Below are 15,245 nucleotides of genomic sequence, written 5' to 3'. Positions count from 1 at the left end.
GCTCGCTGTCTGCGGACCGCAGCGTGGCCAAGAGCCTGAACTGCAGCGAGCGGCTCGTCCACCATGAGGAGCCGACTGGGCATCGGGGCGGCCGCAAGGGCCGGCCTGGTGTCTCGTTAGGTAAAGGTTTTCCCGACAATACCAAGACAACCATCCACATGTGTAGCCACCCCGACGAGAAGCCCTACAGCTGTGACCAATGCATGAAGAGCTATGCACAGAAAGGCGACCTTGCGATCCACATGACGATTCACTCCAGGGAGAAGCCCTACAGGTGCGACCAATGCGTGAAGAGCTATAGACAGAAAATCAGCCTTGAGATCCACATGAGGACTCACTCCGGGGAGAAGCCGTACGGGTGCGACCAATGCGTGAAGAGCTTCAAAGATAAAGGCAGCCTGAAGATCCACATGAGGACTCACTCCGGGGAGAAGCCCTACAGCTGTGACCAATGCATGAAGAGCTACAGTCGAAGCACCCACCTGAAGACCCACATGAGGTCTCACTCCGGGGAGAAGCCCTACAGCTGTGACCAATGCATGAAGAGCTACAGTCGAAGCGACAACCTGAAGAACCACATGTGGACTCATTCCGGGGAGATGCCCTACAGCTGTGACCAATGCATGAAGCGCTTCAGTCGAAGCGACCACCTGAAGATCCACATGAGGTCTCACTCCGGGGAGAAGCCCTACAGCTGTGACCAATGCACGAAGCGCTTCAGTCGAAGCATCCACCTGAAGACCCACATGAGGTCTCACTCCGGGGAGAAGCCCTACAGCTGTGACCAATGCATGAAGCGCTTCAGTCGAAGCGACCAGCTGAAGATCCACATGAGGTCTCACTCCGGGGAGAAGCCTTACAGCTGTGACCAATGCGTGAAGAGCTATAGACAGAAAATCAGCTTTGAGATCCACATGAGGACTCACTCCGGGGAGAAGCCGTACGGGTGCGACCAATGCGTGAAGAGCTTCAAAGATAAAGGCAGCCTGACGATCCACATGAGGACTCACTCCGGGGAGAAGCCCTACAGCTGTGACCAATGCATGAAGAGCTACAGTCGAAGCACCCACCTGAAGACCCACATGAGGTCTCACTCCGGGGAGAAGCCCTACAGCTGTGACCAATGCATGAAGAGCTACAGTCGAAGCGACAACCTGAAGAACCACATGTGGACTCATTCCGGGGAGATGCCCTACAGCTGTGACCAATGCATGAAGCGCTTCAGTCGAAGCGACCACCTGAAGATCCACATGAGGACTCACTCCGGGTAGAAGCCCTTCGTGTGTCTGGAGTGCAAGGCCAGCTTCAGCAACCCGAGCCTTTTGCGTGTGCACATTCTCAATCACACGGGCAGTGGGGTGCATTGACACTGGGCAACGAGACGCTTTGATTGACATCTCTATCCTGTATTCGTTGAAATGACTGCTGTAGGTTTTTTTTCATCATGGTTAAAGAGGCTTTCCAACTTTTGACATGCTTTCTGTTTTTATCGTTGTAAATAATTGATCTGTGAAGAATCACTTATTTGTTGGACAATATTAGATTTAATTTTAGAGCATTATGGCGCGTTTCCACCGAGTGGAGCGGTACGGTGCGGTACGGTTCGGTTCTGCCGACTGATTCAGTTTTATTTTTCTAATGTTTTGTGTGTAGTCTGAGACTGTAGGCTACTGCTGCCTGTCTTTTCCAGGTCACTTGAAGAGATGTTTAATCTCAATGACATTCTTCTGGTAAAACAAAAACTCATCTTAAACTCTTAGGTCAGGTAGCCAATGTACAATCTGCAATTTTGTAAAAAATATATTTTATTATTGACAACAGTGAGCTGAACATTATAGGGTCCCGTCCTTCCAGTCCCTGTTTTCTCAGTTAAACACAAATCAACTACATTTGTCCCAGTGTTTGTTACATATGAAATAAAGGGAAAAAAATGCTCTTTCTCTGGTAACATCATTCGCGACGCCGTTCTTCTTCGTTGTTTCTTCTATTTGTCTCTAACTCATGCTCCAATCTTTCATCGATCGATGCTTCGGATTTTGTGGATGCAACAGAATATATGATGCATAATTTTAGCAACATTTAAGATGATCGTGATGAGTTCTGCCCGGTCTGCCTCCATTTTGTCTATGGTCAAATCAAAACAAACCACAGTGACAGCGGCCGCATGTGTTTAAGAGATGAGCCCTGTAAACCAAAAATGGAGACATTTGTGTGTCTGTTTCCCCTGCACCACACAACATTATCACACACACACACACACCGCTCCTGTTCTCCTTTGTGCAACGTGTTGACGCGTCTCACACAAAGTGATTTGGCTAATGGCTTACTTCATATAAGTCTGGTAGGGTCAGACAGTAAAATTAGCACGTCACATTCGGGTCATCAGTAAAAAAGTACCGTACCAACTAAGTACCGTACCTAATAGTCTATACAAATAATGTTTGCAAATATCCAACCACCTTCTAATTTCCCTCTTAAATGGCTGCAGTTGCTAGTAATGTTTCCATTCTATCAGTCAACCAGAGGTCATATTTTCACAGATACAAAACAAGTGATACAAACATTGCTCTTGTCGTTTTTAGATAATTTATTGTGGAAATGTTTCACATACCTTTCAGCTCTATATACAGCAGATGCTGTCTATAACCTCTAACCTAATACCTTGACTTAACCATCTAACCAGCTAGTAGCTATACTCGCCACTCACAACTACACAACTACTCCTAGAATTGCTTGCAAACTGCATCATGTGTTGTTACTGAGACTCGTTTTGAATAAGCGTCTATTCGGTCCACATTGGAAATCTTTGGAAAATAAAAGTTGATTCCCCTCACATGAGGAGCTGTAGGTCTGCAAGTCAATGAAGGCGGCTAACAGGAAGCCAATGTTTCTGGATACACAATACCAGCTCAGGCCTTGTCTTTCTCTGTCTGCCTCTATACCTTCCTCTCCAATTTGAAACGTTGAAAAATATTCAATGGGAGAGAAATACATGGTGGTATTTCTTCCTCTATGTTTCCATTCTAAATGAGTAAAAAGTAATATTTTATTATTTTTTATTATTTTCCAATAATATTTCACTCTAATAACACTTGATTAAAAGAGAGATGTAAGATGTATGTCTTACTTATAAATGATTAAGGCCAGACTGCTATTTTACTTGCCCAGATGTCTCTATCTCCACAGACTTTGCAACGGCTTGAACAGGGACATTTGAAGGACAATGGATAGTTGCAAACATTATTTGTATAGACTATTAGGTATGGTACTCATACCTAATAGGCATACTGACGACCGGACCATGACCTGGTTTACTGTCTGACCCCACCAGACTTGTATGCAGCAAGCCATTAGCTAAATGACTTTGTTTGAGACACATCAACACATTGCACAAAGCATCATGGGAGATCTCACAACAAGACTGTGTATCAGTCTTGTTGTTCACACTGTTTGGTGTTGTTTGTCAAATAAACAATAACAACAACAACTATAAATGTTTAGTAGCTTAATCATGTCTTGTTCGCCCGTCAGATGCCTGTGAACTTCTTCGACAATACTACTGTACTACTCTGGTACAGCCACAACAAGTAGAGACTTGCAAGGTGACATTGCTAATTTAACTGTCTAATCTCCCTGATGCACATAGACACTTTGTGTCCCCAACTTTGTGTGAGACACTTCAATGCGTGGTCCAATGGATCAAGTTAAATCTCTGTGTGTTATATTGTTGTGTGATGAAGGGAAAACGGACACACAAGTGTCTTGACTCTATGCTCTTATTGTACCCTTAAATTGAGTTTCGCGTGGACAGAGAAACCCCCTTTTTATGTCGGACCTAGCCACAGAGAGAACAGCGTCAGCCAAGGATGGAGAGCTAGGAGGAAGTAGGTAAACCATCTGAGGTGGAAGCAGGCATGAACAATCTGCAGATGAACTACAAAGGTCCATCATATCACACTTTGTGGCAGCCCTGGACTGGGATGGACATTGAGGTGCAAGGGTGAATGAAGATACACACAGAAGCACATACAAAAAACATGTAATGTTGTCTGAAGAAAAAAGGGGTTATTATTGAGATTAAGTTAAGTGATCTAGAGTGCTTTAGTAAACTATGGCAGTTGTTCTGATGGATATCTGAATCGAGTTACAAGAGGTGTAGGCCTACAGGGGTTCCAAGTCATGTAATTGCCAGGGACAGGTTAACTAAAGTGAGGGACTAGATAGTTGTGTGGGGTTGACGGGTGTGGGTATGTGGTGTTCTGTGCTGAATTCAACCAGTTTCGTGTTATGTTTGTTCGTAAGTGCCCCAGCCACTCCACTAGGGGGCAGCCGCGCGCTATGTTTTGTATCACCAGGGCTTTAACAGGCAGAACGATCCTATCCTTCTTATCCTATCCTACCCGCTTGAATATTGCATTCAAATATGGCGTTGTAGAGTGATGGGAAAGGTTTTCTGTCCCTTCGACGTTCATTCATTCAGGTGGTTACCCCGCGGCAAGATGGCGGCATTGTTGACGCATGCTTAGCAGCCGAATGCGATATCTAGTCCGTATATATGCATGATTGCAAGCTGTTGCCCAACGTGAAGGAAGAATGCTTAACAACCGCCTTTTAAGGACGCCACCAAGCACTGTTCCAATGCACCTTTTTCGCGTCCTTTGATTTTGAGAATTCCGAGAATTTTCAGCATCGCTGGATCCTCAACGAGCAAAAAACCCCACTATCCTTTGTGTTCACACGCTGCGCGGGGTATTCAAAAAATTGCGGAGGAGATGGAAGTGAAATGATTTGAAAGTTTTCAGAAATATTTAGTGCCGTATTGCTTTTTATACATTTATCATGTAAATTCAAAAAATATATCTTAAAGACCTGTGCGATTTTTTTTTTGCAACGTAATGATAGGTTATATTTTGAATGGATTGATTTGTTTTAACTTAACTTACTTACTTACAAACTACTGTCGCCAATAACAATTTCAACATTAAAATATTTACCACTGGAGCAGTATGAATGGCTGATAATTTTTCATGCAAAGAAAATACAATTAATCGCGAAGAAGTTTGATAATGTTAGGTTTTGCGGGAGGCCGCTTTGTGAACTACAGCTGCTCTCGACGCGAATGATATACGTCACCACCCGCACGTGGAACTCTGGTGCAGACAATGGCGATCTCTCTGCCCCACCTCACCGCGGTTTTCCAAGGGGAGGATAGCAGCATCGAAAGAGGTGAAAACCATTACAATAATAATAATATAAATAAAAATAATTTAGGGGGATGTGGGGAGTTTCAGTCATGCCGATGGGGAGATTGTCGGTCTTGTTCACGCCAGTCGCAGAGAGCGTGACGTCACATACATGTAGTCTCTCTCATTGTGTATTCTCCACAGCTTTTAACTGAACAATTGCACAATACACGGTTAAACTCTTGACGTCAAAAATGATCGTTTAAATCCACAAACAGGGGCATATAAAGACTGGGACCAGAAAATGATTGCGTTCTCTGCATTGAAACCCATTCATATTTTACGATCTCATAGGCCCCATTGGGGTCTACCGGAAAAGGGCGGGACTTCGCCGCTGTTAAAAAGCGGAAGCGCTCCCACACGGACAAGGCGTTCATCCGAACTCCGAACGCTCACAGACGCTCGGCAGCACAGGAGCGCTCCAGCCTCGTCTCCATAGACCGCGACTCGCAGGGAAGCGTTACGGCAAGACTGCATCCTCCTCTTCGGAACACAGGAATGTGTTCTGTGTATTTTACAGGTGAGCTGGTGTAGTTTTGTGCACAACGATGCTATAAGTTAATATGATGTGATATGAAGTTTTGTGAAATTGTTTTCCGAGCCCTACTGTTGAGACGGAGAACCGAGCGAAAAGACTTGGTGCCTCACCCCCACTTGGAACTCTGGTATAGTACAGACATGGCGATGTAGTTACCCCCGATGTTGGATATGATGCGTTATAATCAATTGAAATTAGTAAAACAAGGCTGTGTTCATGTTGTGCTCAGGTAATTTTGCGCTGGTGTTCGTTCAATATCCTCAACCTGGTCACCCGCTTTAGGTTTGAGTCTAGCGAGGAGACGTCCCTCTCCAAAAACTGAATCTGTGTCTGCAGTACACATTTTAAATTCTGTGTCAATGTTACATAGATGCATTTAAATAGTTTCTTTCACTACACTTCTCCTTTTGTGCAAACAATGACTTTCTGTATTTTTTCCCCCTCTCGGCAGAAGACTTTGGAGACAGCAGCACGCAGTGCTGCGCCACCTCAGAGAGTCTGCGTGTGGACGCCCCTGGCTCCTCCCACGTGTCCAGTCACAACGGGGAGCTGAGGATCCTGAGCGTCTATGGAAAAGGGGAGGGCCCGCTGGCGCTGGACGGCCATGACCCCCTCTTCACCACGTCCGAAGGGAAGGCCCTGAGCTCGCTGTCTGTGGACCGCAGCGTGGCCACGGGCCTGGAGCGTGGAGAGCGGGTGGTCCGCCGTGAGGAGCTGAGTGTGCAGGTTGGAAATCATCTTCTCATTCACCATCCAAAAGAGAGGCCTTCTCTGTTACACCTCCAGCACACACCAATAGAAAGCACACACCTTTATGACTCAGTGTGTCGTTAGTGGGGATTGATAACTATTCTGTGCAAATGAAAGAATATGTCTGATGTGTGTTTCCTTCTTTATGTTGAAAGCAGCAGACCCCAGACACCATTTCAATCAAGGTTGAAGAGGATCTTGGTGGAGGCATGCCCGCTGTAGGTTAGTAATACACATTGCATCTATGCAAGGAAACAACCTGGATCAACTGAGAATTTACTAGATTCTACCTGCTCTAAAAAGCTTGATCCTCTTTGGAAAAGCATCATGACCAGAGCCCTGATAAAACACAAGTGAAACTTGGGAGTTGCAGTTCAAAGATGGAAACCGTCAAGAGGCCAGAAGGGTTTAGAGACGGATGCCACATGAGCTGGTTCATGGACGAGGAGACATCCCTCTCCAAAACTCTGAATCTGTGTCAGAGTTTGTGTCAATGTTGCATGTGTCAATGTTGCATACACATGCATTTAAATAGTTTCTTTCATGTGTACAAATACACACTTCTCCTTTTGTGCAAATGATGTATCAAAACAATTACTTACTGTCTTTTTCCCCCTCTCTGCAGAAGACTGCGATGCCTTTGGAGACAGCAGCACACAGCGCGGCGCCACCTCAGAGAGTCTGCGTGTGGACGCCCCTGGCTCCTCCCACGTGTCCAGTCACAACGGGGAGCTGAGGATCCTGAGCGTCTTCGGAAAAGGGGAGGGCCCGCTGGCGCTGGACGGCCTTGACACCCTCTTCACCACGTCTGAAGTGGAGGCCCTGAGCTCGCTGTCTGCGGACCACAGCGTGGCCACGGGCCTGGACAGCAGCAAGCAGTTGGTCTGCCGTGAGGAGCTGAGTGTGCAGGTTGGAAATCATCTTCTCATTCACCATTCTCTGTTACACCTCCAGCACACACCCATAGAAAGCACACACTTTTATGACTCAATGTGTCGTTAGTGGGGATTGATAACTATTCTGTGCAAATGAAAGAATATGTCTGATGTGTGTTTCCTTCTTCATGTGGAAAGCAGCAGACCCCAGACACTATTTCAGTGAAGGTTGAAGAGGATATTGGTGGAGGCATGCCGGCTGTAGGTTAGTAATACACATTACATCTATGCAAGCAAGCAAACGACCTGGATCAACTGAGAATGTACTAGATTCTACCTGCGCTAAAGAGCCTGGTCCTCTTTTTGAAAAGCATCTTGACCAGAGCCCTGCTAAAACACAAGGACTACTTCCAGTTTATAGTAGAATGATTTACATATTCTGCATGGCAGACAGGTGTCAGGAATGCTGAGATCAGCTCTGATTCCCAATATAACTACAGTATTGGTAAAACAGGTGATAGGATACTACAGATGACCTGGGTTGTGTCTTTATGACCTCCCCACATCCTTAAAAGAGGGAGATGTAGCGGTGCCTTCTCAGCTGGAGCTTTTGACCCTTGACCCCCCCAAGGGGAACAAGGAAAAGGTATAACCAACAAATAGAAGTTTGAAAGAATGTCCAAATATAATTCTTCCAATACACAAGTGTGTACAAAGTACATACAGTATCCCTTTGTGCAAATAATAAGTTGTGGCAACCCGGTCCACAAGAGTTCTCACGGCAAGTACCATGCAGAGGTTCCAAATAAAGCCATAGTCGGCGTTTATTCACAGGTAAGGCATTGAACAGGAAATACATAAACTGTACTATGGCCTCCGAGAGACACGAGTAAAAGAATGTATCGTCGGCCTTCTGCTGGGTCGTCGTTCCTGCGTCTCCCTGGGTTGAGTTCTCGGTCTCCTTTTAAGATGTCCGCCCGGTCTTTTCCTCTCTCCGGCCAGTTGTTGATTGCATTGAGTGAAGATGTGCTCTCTGCCGCCGGCTAGTGGATGGCGGCGGTACACGCCGTCCAACACTAGCCCACGGTTCGGGTTGCCACAAAGTTAATACAATTACTTACTCTGTCCTGTTGTTTTCCTTGCTGCAGAAGACTGCAATGACATTAGAGACAGCAGCACACAGCGCGGCACCACCTCAGAGAGTCTGCATGTGGACGCCCCTGGCTCCTCCCACAAGTCCAGTCACAACGGGGAGCTGCGGATTCTGAGTGTCTACGGAAAAGGGGAGGGCCCGCTGGCGCTGGACGGCCATGACACCGTATCTGAACTGGAGGCCTTGAGCTCGCTGTCTGCGGACCGCAGCGTGGCCAAGAGCCTGAACTGCAGCGAGCGGCTCGTCCACCATGAGGAGCCGACTGGGCATCGGGGCGGCCGCAAGGGCCGGCCCGGTGTCTCGTTAGGTAAAGGTTTTCCCGACAATACCAAGACAACCATCCACATGTGTAGCCACCCCGACGAGAAGCCCTACAGCTGTGACCAATGCATGAATAGTTATACACAGAAAAGCAACCTGAAGATCCACATGAGGACTCACTCTGGGGAGAAGCCCTACAGCTGTGACCAATGCATGAAGCGCTTCAGAGGGAGCTTTAACCTAAAGCTCCACATGAGGTCTCACTCCGGGGAGAAGCCCTACAGCTGTGACCAATGCATGAAGCGCTTCAGCCAGCGCTCCAGCCTGAAGACCCACATGAGGTCTCACTCCGGGGAGAAGCCCTACAGCTGTGACCAATGCACGAAGCGCTTCAGTCAAAGCACCCACCTGAAGAGCCACATGTGGACTCACTCCGGGGAGAAGCCCTACAGCTGTGACCAATGCACGAAGCGCTTCAGTCAAAGCACCCACCTGAAGAGCCACATGTGGACTCACTCCGGGGAGAAGCCCTTCGTGTGTCTGGAGTGCAAGGCCAGCTTCAGCAACCCGAGCCTTTTGCGTGTGCACATTCTCAATCACACGGGCAGTGGGGTGCATTGACACTGGGCAACGAGACGCTTTGATTGACACCTCTATCCTGTATTCGTTGAAATGACTGCTGTAGGTTTTTTTTCATCATGGTTAAAGAGGCTTTCCAACTTTTGACATGCTTTCTGTTTTTATCATTGTAAATAATTGATATCTGTGAAGAATCACTTATTTGTTGGACAATATTAGATTTAATTTTAGAGCATTATGGTGCGTTTCCACCGAGTGGAGCGGTACGGTTCGGTTCTGCCGACTGATTCAGTTTTATTTTTCTAATGTTTTGTGTGTAGTCTGAGACTGTAGGCTACTGCTGCCTGTCTTTTCCAGGTCACTTGAAGAGATGTTTAATCTCAATGACATTCTTCTGGTAAACAAAAACTCATCTTAAACTCTTAGGTCAGGTAGCCAATGTACAATCTGCAATCTTGTAAAAAATATATTTTATTATTGACAACAGTTAGCTGAACATTATAGGGTCCCGTCCTTCCAGTCCCTGTTTTCTCAGTTAAACACAAATCAACTACATTTGTCCCAGTGTTTGTTACATATGAAATAAAGGGAAAAAAAATGCTCTTTCTCTGGTAACATCATTCGCGACGCCGTTCTTCTTCGTTGTTTCTTCTATTTGTCTCTAACTCATGCTCCAATCTTTCATCGATCGATGCTTCGGATTTTGTGGATGCAACAGAATATATGATGCATAATTTTAGCAACATTTAAGATGATTGTGATGAGTTCTGCCCGGTCTGCCTCCATTTTGTCTATGGTCAAATCAGAACAAACCACAGTGACAGCGGCCACATGTGTTTAAGAGATGAGCCCTGTAAACCAAAAATGGAGACATTTGTGTGTCTGTTTCCCCTGCACCACACAACATTATCACACACACACACACACACACACACAGCTCCTGTTCTCCTTTGTGCAACGTGTTGACGCGTCTCACACAAAGTAATTTGGCTAATGGCTTACTTCATATAAGTCTGGTAGGGTCAGACAGTAAAATTAGACACTTTGTGTCCCCAACTTTGTGTGAGACACTTCAATGCGTGGTCCAATGGATCAAGTTAAATCTCTCTGTGTTATATTGTTGTGTGATGAAGGGAAAACGGACACACAAGTGCCTTGACTCTATGCTCTTATTGTACCCTTAAATTGAGTTTCGCGTGGACAGAGAAACCCCCTTTTTATGTCGGACCTAGCCACAGAGAGAACAGCGTCAGCCAAGGATGGAGAGCTAGGAGGAAGTAGGTAAACCATCTGAGGTGGAAGCAGGCATGAACAATCTGCAGATGAACTACAAAGGTCCATCATATCACACTTTGTGGCAGCCCTGGACTGGGATGGACATTGAGGTGCAAGGGTGAATGAAGATACACACAGAAGCACATACAAAAAACATGTAATGTTGTCTGAAGAAAAAAGGGGTTATTATTGAGATTAAGTTAAGTGATCTAGAGTGCTTTAGTAAACTATGGCAGTTGTTCTGATGGATATCTGAACCTAGAGTTACAAGAGGTGTAGGCCTACAGGGGTTCCAAGTCATGTAATTGCCAGGGACAGGTTAACTAAAGCGAGGGACTAGATAGTTGTGTGGGGTTGACGGGTGTGGGTATGTGGTGTTCTGTGCTGAATTCAACCAGTTTCGTGTTATGTTTGTTCGTAAGTGCCCCAGCCACTCCACTAGGGGGCAGCCGCGCGCTATGTTTTGTATCACCAGGGCTTTAACAGGCAGAACGATCCTATCCTTCTTTGCACCCGCTTGAATATTGCATTCAAATATGGCGTTGTAGAGTGATGGGAAAGGTTTTCTGTCCCTTCGACGTTCATTCATTCAGGTGGTTACCCCGCGGCAAGATGGCGGCATTGTTGACGCATGCTTAGCAGCCGAATGCGATATCTAGTCCGTATATATGCATGATTGCAAGCTGTTGCCCAACGTGAAGGAAGAATGCTTAACAACCGCCTTTTAAGGACGCCACCAAGCACTGTTCCAATGCACCTTTTTCGCGTCCTTTGATTTTGAGAATTCCGAGAATTTTCAGCATCGCTGGATCCTCAACGAGCAAAAAAACCCACTATCCTTTGTGTTCACACGCTGCGCGGGGTATTCAAAAAATTGCGGAGGAGATGGAAGTGAAATTATTTGAATGTTTTCAGAAATATTTAGTGCCGTATTGCTTTTTATACATTCATCATGTCAATTCAATAAATATATCTTAAAGACCTGTGCGATTTTTTTTTGCAACGTAATGATAGGTTATATTTTGAATGGATTTGTTTTAACTTAACTTACTTACTTACAAACTACTGTCGCCAATAACAATTTCAACATTAAAATATTTACCACTGGAGCAGTATAAATGGCTGATAATTTTTCAAGCAAAGAAAATACAATTAATCGCGAAGAAGTTTGATAATGTTAGGTTTTGCGGGAGGCCGCTTTGTGAACTACAGCTATGCGAATGATATACGTCACCACCCGCACGTGGAACTCTGGTGCAGACAATGGCGACCTCTCTGCCCCACCTCACCGCGGTTTACCAAGGGGAGGATAGCAGCATCGAAAGAGGTGAAAACCATTACAATAATAATATAAATAAAAATAATTAGGGGAATGTGGGGAGTTTCAGTCATGCCGATGGGGAGATTGTCGGTCTTGTTCACGCCAGTCGCAGGGAGCGTGACGTCACATACATGTAGTCTCTCTCATTGTGTATTCTCCACAGCTTTTACCTGAACAATTGCACAATACACGGTCAAACTCTTGACGTCAAAAATTATCGTTTAAATCCACAAACAGGGGCATATAAAGACTGGGACCAGAAAATGATTGCGTTCTCTGCATTGAAACCCATTCATATTTTACGATCTCATAGGCCCCATTGGGGTCTACCGGAAAAGGGCGGGACTTCGCCACTATTAAAAAGCGGAAGCGCTCCCACACGGACAAGGCGTTCATCCGAACTCCGAACGCTCACAGACTCTCGGCAGCACAGGAGCGCTCCGGCCTCGTCTCCATAGATCGCGACTCGCAGGGAAGCGTTACGGCAAGACTGCATCCTCCTCTTCGGCACACAGGAATGTGTTCTGTGTATTTTACAGGTGAGCTGGTGTAGTTTTGTGCACAACGATGCTATAAGTTAATATGATGTGATATGAAGTTTTGTGAAATTGTATACTGAGCCCTAATGTTTAGATGGAGAACCGAGCGAAAAGACTTGGTGCCTCACCCCCACTTGGAACTCTGGTATAGTACAGACATGGCGATGTAGTTACCCCCGATGTTGGATATGATGCGTTATAATCAATTGAAATTAGTAAAACAAGGCTGTGTTCATGTTGTGCTCAGGTAATTTTGCGCTGGTGTTCGTTCAATATCCTCAACCTGGTCACCCGCTTTAGGTTTGAGTCTAGCGAGGAGACGTCCCTCTCCAAAAACTGAATCTGTGTCTGCAGTACACATTTTAAATTCTGTGTCAATGTTACATAGATGCATTTAAATAGTTTCTTTCACTACACTTCTCCTTTTGTGCAAACAATGACTTTCTGTATTTTTTCCCCCTCTCGGCAGAAGACTTTGGAGACAGCAGCACGCAGTGCTGCGCCACCTCAGAGAGTCTGCATGTGGACGCCCCTGGCTCCTCCCACATGTCCAGTCACAACGGGGAGCTGAGGATCCTGAGCGTCTATGGAAAAGGGGAGGGCCCGCTGGCGCTGGACGGCCATGACCCCCTCTTCACCACGTCCGAAGGGAAGGCCCTGAGCTCGCTGTCTGTGGACCGCAGCGTGGCCACGGGCCTGGAGCGTGGAGAGCGGTTGGACCGCCGTGAGGAGCTGAGTGTGCAGGTTGGAAATCATCTTCTCATTCACCATCCAAAAGAGAGGCCTTCTCTGTTACACCTCCAGCATACACCAATAGAAAGCACACACCTTTATGACTCAGTGTGTCGTTAGTGGGGATTGATAACTATTCTGTGCAAATGAAAGAATATGTCTGATGTGTTTCCTTCTTTATGTTGAAAGCAGCAGACCCCAGACACCATTTCAATCAAGGTTGAAGAGGATCTTGGTGGAGGCATGCCCGCTGTAGGTTAGTAATACACATTGCATCTATGCAAGGAAACAACCTGGATCAACTGAGAATTTACTAGATTCTACCTGCTCTAAAAAGCTTGATCCTCTTTGGAAAAGCATCATGACCAGAGCCTTGATAAAACACAAGTGAAACTTGGGAGTTGCAGTTCAAAGATGGAAACCGTCAAGAGGCCAGAAGGGTTTAGAGACGGATGCCACATGAGCTGGTTCATGGACGAGGAGACATCCCTCTCCAAAACTCTGAATCTGTGTCAGAGTTTGTGTCAATGTTGCATGTGTCAATGTTGCATACACATGCATTTAAATAGTTTCTTTCACGTGTACAAATACACACTTCTCCTTTTGTGCAAATGATGTATCAAAACAATTACTTACTGTCTTTTTCCCCCTCTCTGCAGAAGACTGCGATGCCTTTGGAGACAGCAGCACACAGCGCGGCGCCACCTCAGAGAGTCTGCGTGTGGACGCCCCTGGCTCCTCCCACGTGTCCAGTCACAACGGGGAGCTGAGGATCCTGAGCGTCTTCGGAAAAGGGGAGGGCCCGCTGGCGCTGGACGGCCTTGACACCCTCTTCACCACGTCTGAAGTGGAGGCCCTGAGCTCGCTGTCTGCGGACCACAGCGTGGCCACGGGCCTGGACAGCAGCAAGCAGTTGGTCTGCCGTGAGGAGCTGAGTGTGCAGGTTGGAAATCATCTTCTCATTCACCATTCTCTGTTACACCTCCAGCACACACCCATAGAAAGCACACACTTTTATGACTCAATGTGTCGTTAGTGGGGATTGATAACTATTCTGTGCAAATGAAAGAATATGTCTGATGTGTGTTTCCTTCATGTGGAAAGCAGCAGACCCCAGACACTATTTCAGTGAAGGTTGAAGAGGATATTGGTGGAGGCATGCCGGCTGTAGGTTAGTAATACACATTACATCTATGCAAGCAAGCAAACGACCTGGATCAACTGAGAATGTACTAGATTCTACCTGCGCTAAAGAGCCTGGTCCTCTTTTTGAAAAGCATCTTGACCAGAGCCCTGCTAAAACACAAGGACTACTTCCAGTTTATAGTAGAATGATTTACATATTCTGCATGGCAGACAGGTGTCAGGAATGCTGAGATCAGCTCTGATTCCCAATATAACTACAGTATTGGTAAAACAGGTGATAGGATACTACAGATGACCTGGGTTGTGTCTTTATGACCTCCCCACATCCTTAAAAGAGGGAGATGTAGCGGTGCCTTCTCAGCTGGAGCTTTTGACCCTTGACCCCCCCAAGGGGAACAAGGAAAAGGTATAACCAACAAATAGAAGTTTGAAAGAATGTCCAAATATAATTCTTCCAATACACAAGTGTGTACAAAGTACATACACCCTTTGTGCAAATAATAAGTTGTGGCAACCCGGTCCACAAGAGTTCTCACGGCAAGTACCGTGCAGAGGTTCCAAATAAAGCCATAGTCGGCGTTTATTCACAGGTAAGGCATTGAACAGGAAATACATAAACTGTACTATGGCCTCCGAGAGACACGAGTAAAAGAATGTATCGTCGGCCTTCTGCTGGGTCGTCGTTCCTGCGTCTCCCTGGGTTGAGTTCTCGGTCTCCTTTTAAGATGTCCGCCCGGTCTTTTCCTCTCTCCGGCCAGTTGTTGATTGCATTGAGTGAAGATGTGCTCTCTGCCACACGCCGTCCACCACTAGCCCACGGTTCGGGTTGCCAC

General features: G+C 46.2%; 2 protein-coding genes across 2 annotated transcripts in view; one reads left to right on the top strand and one right to left on the bottom strand.

Annotated features, from left to right (window-relative positions):
* The window catches only part of LOC311341747 (uncharacterized protein), a gene marked incomplete at its 5' end in the record, with an annotated part of 386,212 nt that overhangs the window by 25,335 nt on the left and 345,632 nt on the right, over positions 1–15,245 (top strand). The window contains 4 exon segments of the mRNA XM_084466545.1: positions 7,157–7,440; positions 7,605–7,671; positions 13,926–14,209; positions 14,371–14,437. Coding sequence (XP_084322671.1) covers positions 7,157–7,440; positions 7,605–7,671; positions 13,926–14,209; positions 14,371–14,437 — 702 coding nt within the window.
* The window catches only part of LOC311341753 (uncharacterized protein), a 361,346-nt gene that overhangs the window by 33,263 nt on the left and 312,838 nt on the right, over positions 1–15,245 (bottom strand). The window lies entirely within an intron of this gene.

This window comes from Micromesistius poutassou (genome assembly GCF_964030765.1).
Source record: "Micromesistius poutassou genome assembly, chromosome: 4".
In the NCBI taxonomy this organism is placed as follows: Eukaryota; Metazoa; Chordata; class Actinopteri; order Gadiformes; family Gadidae; genus Micromesistius; species Micromesistius poutassou.
The sequence above is the reverse complement of the archived record's forward strand: the minus strand, read 5'-3'. Positions and strand labels throughout refer to the sequence as shown.